The sequence below is a fragment of the Hemiscyllium ocellatum genome, chromosome 32 (genome assembly GCF_020745735.1).
Source record: "Hemiscyllium ocellatum isolate sHemOce1 chromosome 32, sHemOce1.pat.X.cur, whole genome shotgun sequence".
Classification (NCBI taxonomy): Eukaryota; Metazoa; Chordata; class Chondrichthyes; order Orectolobiformes; family Hemiscylliidae; genus Hemiscyllium; species Hemiscyllium ocellatum.
Window position 1 is genome coordinate 23,576,076 of NC_083432.1, and position 15,213 is coordinate 23,591,288.

General features: G+C 42.2%; 1 protein-coding gene across 1 annotated transcript in view; it reads right to left on the minus strand.

The window, feature by feature from the left end:
• slc35b1 (solute carrier family 35 member B1) overlaps window positions 1-14,125 on the minus strand; it is a 33,008-nt gene extending 18,883 nt beyond the window's left edge. Inside the window, exons 1-3 of the mRNA XM_060848840.1 lie at window positions 13,737-14,125; window positions 6,394-6,491; window positions 5,699-5,829 (exon numbers count right to left, since the gene is read on the minus strand). Coding sequence (XP_060704823.1) covers window positions 5,699-5,829; window positions 6,394-6,491; window positions 13,737-13,894 — 387 coding nt within the window. The 5' untranslated portion in view covers window positions 13,895-14,125. The remainder of the gene's footprint in view (window positions 1-5,698; window positions 5,830-6,393; window positions 6,492-13,736) is intronic.
• Window positions 14,126-15,213: the final 1,088 nt, after the last annotated feature.

The following is a 15,213-nucleotide window of genomic DNA, read 5'->3' on the forward strand; positions in this document are numbered from 1 at the left end:
ACAGCTATTACAGAGACATGAATTAGGGATGGACAGGGCCAACAGCTCAATGTTCTGGGGTCTAGATCCAATAGGAAACATAGAAAGGGAGGCAAGAGGAGAGGGAGCATTTTTGATTAGACAAAATATTATTGCTGAAGGAGGAAACTATGGAAGAATAGAGCAGTAAGGCAATATGGGCAGAGCACAGAAATAGGAAAGGTGCGGTAACAATGTTAGGGCTGCACTACAGGCCTCCCAACAGCAAATGTGAGATAGAGGTGCAAATATGTAAACATGGAAAGATGTCGGAGCAAAAGGGTGGTGGTGACAGGAGGTTTTAATTTTCCCAACATTGACTGGGATTTACTTCGTGTTAAAGGTCTAGATGGAGCAGATCTTGTAAGGAGCATCCAGGAGGGTTTTCTAGAGAAGTATGTAAATAATCCAACTCGGGAAGGGGCAATGCTGGACCTGGTGTTGGGAAATGAGGCCAGCCAGGTGGTTGAAGTTTCAGTGGGGGGATTACTTTGGGAATAGTGACCACAATTCCATAAGTTTTAGAATACTCATGGACAAAGAGAAGAGTGGTCCTGAAGGAAGAGTGCTAAACTGGGGGAAGGCCAACTATACAAAAAAAATCAGCAGGAGCTAGGAAATGTGGATTGGGAACAGCTGTTTGAAGGTAAATCCACATTTGATATGTGGGAGGTTTTTAAAGAGAGATTGATGAGCGTTCAGGAGAGGTGTGTTCCTGTGAAAATGAGAGTTCGAAAAGGCATGGTTATAGAACCATGGATGACAGATGAAATTGTGAGACTAGCTACGAGGAAAAAGGTTGCGTACACAAGGTCCAGGTGACTGAAGACAGACAAAGCTTGGGAAAAATATCAGGAATGTAGAATCAATCTGAAATGAGGAATTAGCAGGGCTAAAAAGAGTCATCAGATATCTTTGTTAAACAGGGTTAAGGAAAATCCCAAAGTCTTTTTTTTAATATATCAGGAGCAAAAGGGGAACTAAGAAAAGGGTTGACCCACTCAATGATAAAGGAGGAAAGTTATGCCTGGAGTCAGAGAAAATGGGTGAGATTCTTAACAATTACTTTGCATCAGTATTCATCGAGGAGAGGGACATGGTGAATGTTAAGGCTAGGGATAGATGTTTGATTACTCTAGGTCAAGTTGGCATAAGGAAGGAGGAAGTGTTGTGTATTCTAAAAGGCATTAAGGTGGACAAGCCCCCATGTCCAGATGGAATCTACCCCAGGTTACTGAGAGAAATGAGAGAGGAAATAGCTGGGGCTTTAACAGATATCTTTGCAGCATCTTTGATAACAGGCAAGGTCCCAGAGGACTGGAGAATTGCTAATGTTGTCCCCTTGTTTAAGGAGGGTAACAGGGATACTCCAGGTCATTATAGACCAGTGAGCCCTGACAGCGGTGGTGGGAAAGCTGCTGGAGAAGATACTGAGGGATAGGATCTATTCCCATTTGGAAGAAAATAGGAATATCAGTAATGGGCAGCATGGTTTTGTGTGGGGAAGGCCAGGTCTTACAAACCTCCTTTGAGGTACCAAAGTTGGGGAAGGGCTGTAGATGTCATATACATAGACTTTAGTAAGGCATTTGATAAGGCTCTCTATAGTAGACTGATTGAGAAGGTGAGGTCACATGGGGTTCAGGGTGTTCTAGTTAGGTGGATAGAAAACTGGCTGGGCAACAGGAGACAGAGGCACTAGTGGAAGGGAGTTTCTCAAAATGGAGACCCATAACCAGTGGTGTTTCACAGGGATCTGTGCTGTGACACTGTTGTTTGTGATTTATATATAAATGATTTGGAGGAAGGTATCGGTTGCCTGATTAGCAAGTTTGCAGATGACACCATGATTGGTGAAGTAGCAGATAGTGAAGGGGTCTGTCAAAGAATACAGCAGAATATAGATAGATTGGAAAGATGGGCAGAGAAATGGCAGATGGAGTTCAATCCATGCACGTGCGAGGTGATGCATTTTGGAAGATTCAATTCAAGAATGAACTATTCAGTAAATGGAAAGGTCCTGGGGATAATTGACGTACAGAGAGATCTGGGTGTTTAGGTCCATTGTTCCCTGAAGGTGGCAACGCAGATCAGTAAAGTGGTCAAGAAAGCATACAGCATGCTTTCCTTCATATGATGAGGTATGGAGTACAAGAGTTGACAGGTCATGAGACAGTTGCATAGGACTTTGGTTCGGCCGCATTTGGAATATTGCGTACAGTTCTGGTCGCCACATTACCAAAAGGATGTGAATGCTTTGGAGGGGGTGTAGAGGAGATTCACCAGGATGTTGCCTGATTTGGAGGATGATAGCTGTGAAGAGAGGTTGAATAGATTAGGATTATTTTCATTAGAAAGACAGAGGTTGAAGGTGGACCTGATTGAAGTCGACAAAATCATGAGGGGTATAGACAGGGTGGATAGCAAGAAGCTTCTTCCCCAGAGTGCAGAACTCAATTACTCAGGGTACGAGTTCAAAGTGAGTGGGGAAAGGTTTAGGCGAGATATGTGTGGTAAGTTCTTTATGCAGAGGGTGATGGGGACTTGGAACACATTGCCAGTGGAGATGGTAGAGGCGGGAACGATAGCGTCACTTAAGATGTATCTGGACGGATCCATGAATCAGCAGGGAGCAAAGGGATACAGATCTTTAGAAAATAGACAGCAAGTTTAGAGAGAGGATTTGGATCAGTGCAGGCTTAGAGGGCCAAAGGGCCTGTTCCTGTGCTGTAACTTTCTTTGTTCATTTGCTATACTTAAGAGGATATTTCTGGGAGCTCATCCAGTAAAACTATATGGCTGGAACTCAGAAATAAGAAAGGAATGATCACTTTGATGGGATTGTACTGTTCACAGGTAAAGGGATGACTGGCAAGTGGGAAATTTGCAGAAGTGAGATAATGAGAGCTCAGAGGTAGAGTGAAGGGTAAGGCTGGTAGGAGTAGGGAACAATCAATGAATAGAGGTGTTTAGGCTCTGGTCAAGAATCCAGCACATGGCATTTTTCAGGTATAGTCAAATGGGATCAAGTGAATCTCTTGGATGAGTAAAAGGGGAGTATGGGCAGGGAATAAGGAGGGCAAAACTGGGATCTGTTTTGCCCGAAACGTCGATTTCTCTGCTCGTTGGATGTTGCCTGAACTGCTGTGCTCTTCCAGCACTACTGATCCAGAATCTGGTTTCCAGCATCTGCAGTCATTGTTTTTACCTCTGAGATAGCCTTGGCAGGTAAAGTTAAGGACAATCCAAAGAGATTCTACAAGTACATTAAGGGCAAAAGAGCAACCATGGAGAGAGAATAGGGCCCCTTAAAAATCAACAAGGATGTCTATGTGTGAAACCACAGGAGATGGGAGAGTTACTAAACAAAAATTTCACATCAGTATTTAGATTGGATTCCCTACAGTGCGAAAACAGGCCCTTTGGCCCAACCAGTCCACACTGACCCTCCAAAGAGTTCCCACAATACAAAGATGTGCATGTCAGGTGAATTGGCCACGCTAAATTGCCAAGAGCGTTAGGTGCATTGATCAGGGGGAAATGGGTCTGGGTGAGTTGCTCTTCGCAAGGTTGGTGTGGACTGGTTGGGCCGAAGGGAATCTAATTTAATCTAACCCATCCTGACCCACTTCCCACTGACTAATGCACCTAGCACTATGGGCAATTTAGCATGGCCAATTCACCTAACCTGGAGTGTGGGAGGAAACCCGAGCACTTGGAGGAAACCCATGCAGACACGGAAAGAATATGCAAACTCCACACAGACACAGTCAGCTGAGGCTGGAATTGAACCTGGGACCCTGGTGCTAACCACTGAGCCACCATGCCGCCCATTTACTGTGGAGAAAGGAAGGGAATGTATGGAATTTGGGGAAATAAAAACATATGGAAAACAGTCCACACTACAGAAGAGGTGGCACTGGGGGTTTTAACAAGTGTAAAGGTAGATAAATTTCCAGGACCTGATTAAGTGTGTCCCAGAATATTGAGAGAAGCTAAGGAAGAAATTGCAGGGCCCCGAGCAGAGACATTCGTATCATCTACAGCCACAGACAAGGTGCTGGAAGACTGAGGGTGGCTAACATTGTGCCGTTATTTAAGAAAGGCTGCAAGGAGAAGTCTGGGAACTTTTGACCAGTGAGCCTGATGTCAGCTTTGGGTAAGTTGTTGGAGGGGATTCTGAGAGACAGGATTTACACGCATTTGGAGAGGCAAGAACTGATCAGAGATAGCATGGTTTTGTGGGTAGGAAATCATGTGTCACAAACACACAGTTTTTTTTAAAGGACATGACCGAGAAGATAGATGAGGCCAAAGTGGTCAAAGTGAACTGTAGTAAAGTTGCCTACATGGACTGTAGCAAGGCCTTCGACAAGGTTCCGCATGGTAGATTGGTTAGTCAAGTTAGATCATACGGGATTCAGAGAGAGCTTGTCAAATGGATACAAAATTGGCTCTATATCGATTGTAGGAGAATGGGTGGTGGGGGAGGGCTTTATTTTCAGACAGGAGGCCTTTGACCAGTAGTATTCCACAAGGATTGGTGCTTGGTCTCTTGCTGTTTGTCATTTGTATAAATGATTTGGATGAGAATATAGGAAGCATGGTTAGGAAGTCTCCAGATGATGCCAAACTCAGTGGTATAACAGACAGTGAAAAGGGTTTTCTAAGATTACTAAGGGATCTTGATGAACTGGACTGAGGAGTGACAGAAGTTTAATTTAGATAATATGAGGCACCACATTTTGGTGAGGCAAACCAGAGCAGGGCTTACACAGCTAATGGTAGGGCCCTGAGGAGTGTTATCAAACAGAGACACCTAGGGGTTCAGGTACATAGTTCCTTGAAAGTTGCGTCACAGGTAGACAGGGTGGTAAAGAAGGCATGTGACAAGCTTGCCTTCATTGCTCAGACCATTGAGTAAAAGAGTTAGGACATCATGTTGTGGTTATACAGGACATTGGTGAGGTCACATTTGGAGTACTGTGTGGAATTCTAGTTGCCGTTATAGGAAGGATACTGTTTAAGTGGAGAGGGTGCAGAAAAGATTTACAAGGATGTTACTGAGACTGGAGGGTTTAAATTGTAAGGAGAGGCTAGGACTTTTTTCATTTGAGCAGAGGCTGTTGAGCGGTGATTTTATCAAGGTCAGCATCCCAACTTGCGTTGCACATTAACTGGGCTGTGTACTTTTTTAAATCCATTTTTTCTAGATCTACTCCAAAATATTATGTGAATTTAGAGTATTTCAATTGCTTGAAACACATTTACTCCCTCAAACACGATCTGGGTGCTCATCTGTTTAGTACACAATTTAGTGGTAGATTTCTTCAACATTTGCAAATATAAGTGTTACTCTTAAAGGAGGCGATCTGTAAAGTGTTATTCAAAGAGATCCAAGTATTTATATTTATGGATTGTGGACAGAAAAGTGACTTTTTAAAAATTTATCACTTTCTTTAAAGAAATGAATCAGAACAACAATTATAAGGGTTAGCTAAGGTTAGGTTTACATTATTTACCTCTAACTGTCTTACAATGCAAATGACACAATACAAATACATATCCAGTACTGTGAAATATCTTGTTTTTAAAAGGAAACATTATTCTTAAGTAGACACAGACTTGAACATTGGGGAAAAAAAAATTCTGAAAAGACTATGCAATATCCAGTACCAACCTGTGTAGGATAGTTGACATACTGGAGTGCAGAATTACTAGAAACCATTGCTCCTAAGTAGGACATTGAACAAACTGCATACAGCCAGCGTGGCGTTCGTTCAAGTGAAGGTTTTTCCAACAACTGTATAACTAGAACAAGATATGTCAGTCAGATATAATTAATAAATACAACTTAAATATATGGACAAAATTTCATAACTTTGAATACCATGCTCCACTTCTGAAGTACTTTGCAATTCTTTAGATATGTAAATACCCATACTTAATGACACTTCACCAACAAAAAAAATACCATTCAGACCACATAAATATAAACTATCATTGAACTGAAGTCAAACCTCAAAGTGCATGCTTCCAGTTTTTTAAGGGGGTTGGGGTGTCAGAAGCTTTGTTTAGAATGCGCCTTAACATTAGTCATCACCGTTTACTTTGCCAATAGATTTATACCCGCAGTGGGAAAGCAGTAGGGATTGCAGCTTATGAAAAATACATGATCATAGTTTAAAATGCAGTCAGTGGTGTATGCCTTCACTTTGCTGTGACCACAAGATCCAAGCCAGTAATTGTCATAAACTTTCCACTACAATAAGTCCAAAATCTAGAAAAGTTAGGGAAGTTCAAAATATAGTTTGTACACATGTAAATACTAAAAATATTTATAAAATATTCTCCAACATCTTTAATGTTACTTACTTAATTTAGAAAAGATGGCATTAACAATACATTGTACAAACACAAGTGATTTTGCATAAGTAAATGATTCTTGCTGCTCTCCATATTTGCCTCTGGTTCTGTAATACAAAAGATGCAAGTGCCCAAGTTAGACAATTTCTGGTAGCAAAAAAAAAATCACAATCATTTTAGTTACCAGTTAGATATCAAATATGTAAAGAAAATTACTTGCATGAACAGAGACCAGACCGTAAACACAGACTTCAAATCTACATCTCCGAAATCATTAACGTGTAAATGAAATTTAGTTCACATTCGTTGCACACATGTAAACTGAATTTAAAAATCAGGATTGTTCCTACAACATCCTGGATGAAGCATTGATTTGGCCTGACTGAACACAAAAAGGGTAACACTCAGATACTGTCCTCGCATAGCGCAGTCATAGATCTCAGCTCAGATCGTTAGCTACGCTATAGCTACCATTTTAAGATGGACTAAAATGAAACTGGCAAAGCTAAAATATGGTTCTGGATCAGTGGTGCTGGAAGAGCACAGCAGTTCAGGCAGCATCCAACGAGCAGTGAAATCGACGTTTCGGGCAAAAGCCCTTCATCAGGAATAAAGGCAATGAGCCTGAAGCGTGGAGAGATAAGCTAGGGGAGCGTGGGGGTGGGGAGAGAGTAGCATAGAGTACAATAGGTGAGTGGGGGAGGAGATGAAGGTGATAGGTCAGGGAGGAGAGGGTGGAGTGGATAGGTGGAAAAGGGGTTAGGCAGGTCGGACAAGTCATGGGGACAATGCTGAGCTGGAAGTTTGAAACTAGGGTGAGGTGGGGGAAGGGGAAATGAGGAAACTGTTGAAGTCCACATTGATGCCCTGGGGTTGAAGTGTTCCGAGGCGGAAGATGAGGCGTTCTTCCTCCAGGCGTCTGGGGGTGAGGGAGCGACGGTGAAGGAGGCCCAGGACCTCCATGTCCTCGGCAGAGTGGGAAGGGGAGTTGAAATGTTGGGCCACGGGGCGGTGTGGTTGATTGGTGCGGGTGTCTCGGAGATGTTCCCTAAAGCGCTCTGCTAGGAGGCACCCAGTCTCCCCAATGTAGAGGAGACCGCATTGGGAGCAACGAATACAATAAATGATATTAGTGGATGTGCAGATAAAACTTTGATGGATGTGGAAGGCTCCTTTAGGGCCTTGGATAGAGGTGAGGGAGGAGGTGTGAGCACAGGTAGTGTCCCTGTGGTGGCAGGGGAAAGTGCCAGGATGGGAGGGTGGGTCATAGGGGGGTGTGAACCGGACCAGGTAGTCACGGAGGGAACAGTCTTTGCGGAAGGCGGAAAGGGATGGGGAGGGAAATATATTCCTGATGGTGGGGTCTTTTTGGAGGTGGCGGAAATGTTTTGGTTTATGTGAAGGTTTGTAGGGTGGAAGGTGAGCACCAGGGGCGTTCTGTCCATGTTACGATATCACTCGTTAACCAGAGAAAGCAGCTATCTACCTCAAAATCAGACATTTCGGTATCAGAACTGAAAAGCATGAGACCCCTATTTCCATATCAATATTATATTCAATTACTGATCTGACAAAGACAGCGCTGATCAGCGGGAGTTAGAGGCTATAACTTGAGAGCTAACAATATCAACATCATCTGTGGCCACCCTAGGTTCAGGCAAAAGTACTGCAAGGTAAAGGTTACACTACCACTGTAAAGATTCCCAATTCACTGCCTTCATATCCTTCCAGACCTTTTCCCATGTTTTTAGATGGAACCTGTTGGTATGATTCTGCTGTTCCCAATTACAACCCTTGTGGACCAATCTTCTATTTCTATTGTGTCATGGATTTTTGTTATGCCTGGTATCATCATGCTTCGCTATATGCATGACAAAAGTACCAGTCAATGACCATCTCAAACAAAATAGAATTAACAGCTACCTTATGAAGGAGCAGGGCTCCAAAAGCTAGCACTTCCAAATAAACCTGTTGGATTATAACCTGGTGTTGCGTGATTTTCATTTTAAGATAGAAGAATTTAATCATCTCCCATAGACATTCAACAACATCACCTTGGCTGAATGCACCATGATCACTTGGGATTACCACTGACCCAAAAGTGAACTAGACTCGCCACAGAAATACTGGGGTTACAAGAGTAAATCAGCAGGTTGGAATTCTATAGCAAATAATTCATTTGATTCTCCAAAGTCTGTCCATCAGCTTCAGGGTACAAGTCCAGAGTGTCATCCAGAATTCTCCATTAGCCTCAATGAATGCAGCTCAAATAACACAAAAACAAACTTGCGTTATCCCACCATCACAAGTGCAACTGATGCACCGGAACACCACCCACACCTGACTTGGAACTACTCATCTTTCACTATCACTTGGTCAAGGTCACACAACTCTCTTCCAAACAGCACTGTGGACGCACCTACAAAAATATAGACTGCTACAGTCCAAGAAGGCAGCACATCAACATCTTCTCAAGGATGCATTAGGAAGGAGAACACTTGCTCATCTACCAATCTATGGAAGAAAAATGTTTCACCCATACCAGCTCCCAGTCTATCATAAACCTTACGATTTGGTCTTTCCTTCCTTTCTAACCTCTGACTTGGCACAGCACTCAGCTTACAGCAGCAGATGGACTTATTATGGAGAATCCATGAGGCTGAGAACATTGTGGAAAGCATGTTTAGCAAGTTTGTCACACCACTATAAGGGTCAACCAGACCAAAAAGAGCTAGGTGATTACAAGGAAGACTAGTTATCATGACAGACAGTTCAGAAGTCCCCGATGATCATTCCCTCCTAAACAGATATACTATTTTGCACCGGTTTATCTCAGAAGGCAATAGATGTGGGATTATTGACTCTTGTTAAGGAAGGAAAAGGAAGATTTTTGCTCGGGAGGAGAAACAAAGGTGATCAACAGTATATGGAAATGTCGAACTTGCAACATGAAGAGATAACATTATCTTATTGAATGGAAGAGCAGGCTTGAGGGGCTGAACTGAGTCATACAGCACGGGAACAGACACTTCAATCCGACTTCACCAGGTTTCCTAAACTGAAATAGGGTGGCATGGTTGCTCAGTGGTTAGCACCGCCGCCTCACAGAGCCAGGGACCAGGTTTCGATTCCACTGTCGCGTGATTGTCTGTGTAGAGTTTGCACATTTTGTCCGTGTCTATGTGGATTTCCTCCAGATGCTCCAATTTCTGACCACAGACCAAAGATGGGCAGGTTAGATGGACTGGGAATGTTAAATTGCCCAGTGTCCAGGGCATGCAAGTTAGCAGAACCAGAAGTGTAGCGTGACAGGAATGGGGTGAGTCTCAGTAGGATGCTCTTTGGAAGGTTGATGTGGACTCGATGGGCACAATGGCCAATTTCCACACTGGGATTCTGTCCTTTAAATAGTCCCATTTGGCCCATATGCCCCTAAACCTTTCCTATCCTTGTACTTGTCCAAATGTCTTTTAAATGTTGTACTTCTACTTTGCCCCACCACTTCCCCTGGCAGCTCATTCCACATTTGCACCACCCTGTGTGGAAAAAGGTGCCACTTTTAAATCATTCCCCTCTCACTTTAAACTTATGCCCTCTACATTTGGACTATCTTACTCTGGGGAAAAGACCTGAGCTATTCACATTAACCATGTGCCTCATGAATTTATTAACATTGATAAGGTCATGATTCAGCCTCTATACTCCTGGGAAAACAGTGCCAGTCTATCCAGCTTCTTCTTATAACTCAAGTTTTGATAACATCCTTGTAAATCTTTTTCACACCCTTTATTGTTTAATTATATCCTTTCTAAAGACGAGCTACAAGAAATTTATGCAGTACTCCAGATGTGGTCTTTCCAATATCTTGTACAAGAACATGGTGTCCCAATTTCTGTACTCAATGCTTTGCCTGATGAATGCAAGTGTATCAAACACCACCTTCACCATCCTGTCTTCATGTGATGCCACTTTCAAGGAACGATGTACCTGCACCCTTAGGTCTCTGTTCATCAGCACTCCCCAAGGTCCTACCATTAACTGTGCAAAATCTGCCCTGGTTCACCTTAACAAATGCAAATACCTTGCATTTATTTAAATTAAGCTCCATCTGCCGGTCCTCGGCCCATTGACCCAATTGATCAAGATGCCTTTGTAATCATAGATAAACTTCATCACTATCCACTACACTACCAACTTTGATGCCATCTGCACACTGCCTAACCATGCCTCCTATATTCTCATCCAAATCATTTATATAAATTACAAATAGCGGTGGGCCCAACATCAATTTTTGCAGCACATTGCTAGCCAGAGGCCTTCAGTCTGAAAAATAACACTCTACACCACCCTCTATCTCCTACCTTTTATATCCAATTGGCTAGTTCCCCCAGATCCTATATGGTCTAATCTTATTAATCAGTCTACCATGCAAAACCTTGTCAAAGGCCTTGCTAAAGTCCATGTAAGAATGACCTACTTCTACTCAATTTCTAGCTCAGGAGACAGAATTTTGTGGGGGTGGGTGTGTGTTGGCTGGCCACAAAATGCTCAAAGATGTGATGAGGAAATGGAGATTGGCAATAGTCCAACAGCTCAAAGGGAATGGGCTCTTTTCATGACCATTGCTGTCAATGTTTAGAGAGACCAGACAGTACAAGAAGAAATAACACCTTATATTCATTAGTATGGGATTGAAAACTGATAAGTTCATTAAAAAAAAAGTAGCCAGCCAGGATATGTAAAATCACACACAGCTTGTAATACGTTTATGAAAACAAAAAAACATGTTGATCTGTTAGAGCTAGAGATGGGAGAAGTTGTAATATGGAATAAGACAATGGCAGAGACACTGTCTGCCCTGCTTGCAAGGGGTAATATGAATCCATTATAATTGGCAGCATCTGACCGTTAATTACAAAGCTTTTGATAGTACAGAGTTTCATTTCAGGGTCAGAATCAAACACGGTCATTAATTTCACAAGGGAATGGCTGTGAATGTTATCACTTGGTATCCTGTTCACACAAATTCACAGATGCTAAGGCAAATGTTTTTAATTGCCCTACAGCATCCTGTTATCATTTGGTGAGCCCAGATGTCCCTGTCTTCTGCATTCCTTGAGTTCTCCACTTTTTCTGAGCCTTCCTGCCAGTCTACTTTCTAGTGCAGTAAATGCGTTCTATAATTCAGCATTACATTTTAGTCTAAACGTTGAAAGATAAATTTTAAGATGATAGGCTTTCTCAGAGGCAAGGGTAATGGGTTAACAAGGTGGAAAGCATTCATTATATGGAGCCATTTAACAATATTAAAGCATTCAATATGTAAAATCAGTTTAACAAGATGAAAAGTATTCATTATGTGAAGCCAATTAAGGTTAAGAACATTCATCGTTTAATAGCAGATGGCTTAATCTTTACTATTGACACTCGCAGAATGTAACCGTCACCCAATCAATATTTAGGTTGCCTGATCCGGATGCTCCTCCCTGTAAAAATGACAATAATTCATTAAGAAATTGCTGTTTGAGAGAGAAGATTGAGAACATGTCCCTGCGCACATGGGTGATCATTCTCTTTCTCTCCCTCCACCCCCTCCAAGGCCCAGAATAAAGATGAAGGAGGTAAAACTACTTTGTGTCTCTAAGCGTTTTGCTTCAACTGAGGGGGGAGGAAACAAGATGACATATAGCTGAAACCCTCCAATCCTGGCAATATCCTTGTAAATCTTTTCTGACTCCTTTCAGGTTTCACAACATCCTTCTGAGGGCAGGGAGATCACAACTGAACACTATTTGAAAAGTGGTTAAACCAATGTCCTTTGATAGTGAGTTCTTTTAAGAATGTAACTAGTAGAGTAAGAAAGGGCACCTGCAAATGTAGCAAGTTTGTATTTCCAAAAGAAATAAGGTATCACATATGGGTAAAACACAAGAGAAGGACACAAAAGTTGAAGGTAATATAAGCATGGAGAACACTAGTTAATACACAGGAAACATACTAGGAATAATTTCAGCATTTCCAAATTGGCAGTGTAACTAGTAAAATGTCAATAATCAATGTTCATTACTCCATTATTTAAAGTCTTTATTAATGACTTAGAGATTTACTGCAATGTATCTCTGATTTACTGACAGTACAAAGTTAGGTGGTAACATCAACTGAGATTAGGAAACAAAGAATCTAGACAGATTCAGTGAATCGGCAACAAGGGCACAGGCAGCATTTAATGTGGGAAATTGAAAGGTTAATTGTTTGGTAATAACAAAAGTGCGATTTTTAAAAAAAGAAATTCTATCACATTTAAATGTTAATATTGAAACACTAGTTATTCACAAAAGGAATAAGGTTAGCAATACATTACAGAAAACAATTAGAAAAGCAAACTGCAGATTGCATTTTATTCTAACAGGATTGACATTAAAAAAGAAAATCTTGCTAAAATTGGACAGGGTTTTGGTCAGACCACATCTGAAGTACGACATGCAGTTTTGTTCTGTATTTAAAGGAAGGATATAGGCAGTAAACAAGAGTTCACTAAATTAGTTCCTGGGAAGAGGACCATCCAAAGATAAGAGATTGAGCAAATCAGACAGACAATCTCAAATTTAGAAGATAGAAGAGTTAGAAAAGTTATCTCATTAAAATAGAGCTTCTAAAGGAGCTTGACAGGAGACAATTAGAGCAATCTAAAACATGACAGCAAAGTGTCTTAGAATGTATATTGTCACATTAGACACACTTTTTAAAAGAGGTGTAACAGTCACATGTTTTGCTTTTGAAAATATTGATACATTTTCAGAGAAGCAATAAATGTGAAAAAAACACTTTAGGTAACAGAACCAGTTTTTTCCAAATCAAACAACTCAGTGTTCTGAAACTGGTTTCCAGTGTGTGGCTATGAAGAGCCTGGATCTCAGTAGCTCTTCAACTGTAGGAACACAAACTGCCACATGTCTGCAAGGTGCATTGCATCATCATGTGCATCACTGCAATAAAACTAAGAACTGCGAAACAAACAAAAATAGAAATAGCTGGAGAAAATTCTTCAGGACTGATCAATGTTAACTCTTTCATTTTCCACAGATGCTGAGTTTCTGAAACAATTTCTCTTTTTGTGAATAATTTCACTTGAGTTTATAATTTCGAAGGAAACAGGAAGCCTGTTTATTCTCTGGGGGTTTGGTAGGAAACAGGCCTAGGCTCTAAGAAAGGATTGATGAGTCTCCCTGTTTGCTGCATCTCCACCTCATCATTATTGCCCCTGTCCTCCCCCCTCAATGCCGAGCAATCCGGAGCTGCACCGCCATTTCAATCAGGAAGCCTCACTCTGTCCCTCTCATCCGCACACTCACATCGTCTCCTGCAGAATCCCGTAGTAAAAGTAACAGACGAAGACTCCCAGGAAACAGAGGAGCAGCCGCAGCTTCTCGCTGGGTATTTTCTCCATGGACGGTTCGGTCGCCTCGCTCGGCGCCTCCGGCTCCAGGGCAACAACTTCAACCGGTCCCATCAGCCTCCGCGCGGACCACCATCTCTCCTCCCAACCCCCTCCCCCAAAGGAGGGAGAGGAAGGCAGCCCAGTACGATTGCCTGAAGACGGAATGGGTGACCACAACGTCAGCCCCCAGCCTGACAATTCGAACAACCCCCTGATCGTTCACTGTTACATTTTAAAATACTGATATCATCCAGCAGGCTTTTCCCAGAATGGAGGAAAAATAACCGGCACAGCCGAGTCCCTCGGCCAAAGAGGTCCTGTAAGAGACGGTTAGGCTGTCGTGTGGGTTGTTGATAGGGCGCCTGCGCGGGAGATGAACGGTGGACGGTACAGCGTTTGTCGTGAGACACAGGAACCGAAGTAGGCCGCTCGATCCATCGTTACTGCTGCACCACTCACATGGCTGATCTAGTAATCCTCAACTCCTTTCCCTCGGTCGCTTTATTCATTAAAAATCTGCCCACCTCAGTATACTAAATGTCCTAGCCTTTTGCAGTGAATAATTCCACAGGTTCACGTGCCTTGTAGGAAATTCGTCCTCATGTCATTTTGGGGATGCTCGGTGGTTAGCCCTGCAGCGCCAGGGACCCGGGTTTGATTCTCGCCTTGTGAAGTTTGCACATTCTCTTCGTGGGTCGCCTCTGGGTGCTGCAGTTTCTTCTAAAAGTCCCAAGGTGTGCAGGATTAGATACGCCAAACGTTGCCCCTGACAGTCCAGGGATGTACAGGTTAGGAAGGGATGTGGGTGGGCCTGCTCTTCAAAGAGTTGGTGCAGATTTGATGGGACGAATGGCCTCTTTCTGCACTGTAAGCGTTCTATGATTATGTCTCAAATCTTTGACCCCTTACTCTGGTCCAAGACTCTCCCACAAGGGGAAACAATATCTTCTCAAGTTCCTGAAGAATGTTGAATAGGCTCGAAACATTAACTCTGCTAGACCTGAGTTTCTCCATTGTTCTCTAGATTTGTTTTAGCTTAATTGTCCCCTTTTCCCATTCCCTTTTAAATTTTTAATAAATAAAATACTAGTGTGTTTCACTGATATGAATAATCATAAGAACTCTTTGGGTCACTTAAAGTCATGCACAATTTGCAAACTTCATTATTGTAAGCTGTAATTCTGATTTTTTTAAGAAGTTCCTGCAGACTACAGTCCAAGAGGACAATGCTTTTTTTTCCACTGGCTAGATTTACTTGTAAAGGATATGTAAATATATATTTACAGATGCTGCTTCTTCCAGCCTCAGAAATCACTCAACACTTCACAACTCTACTTTGAAATGCAGTAATGGTTTTTCATGGCAAAGATTTCAAGTATTCCCTACAAAAA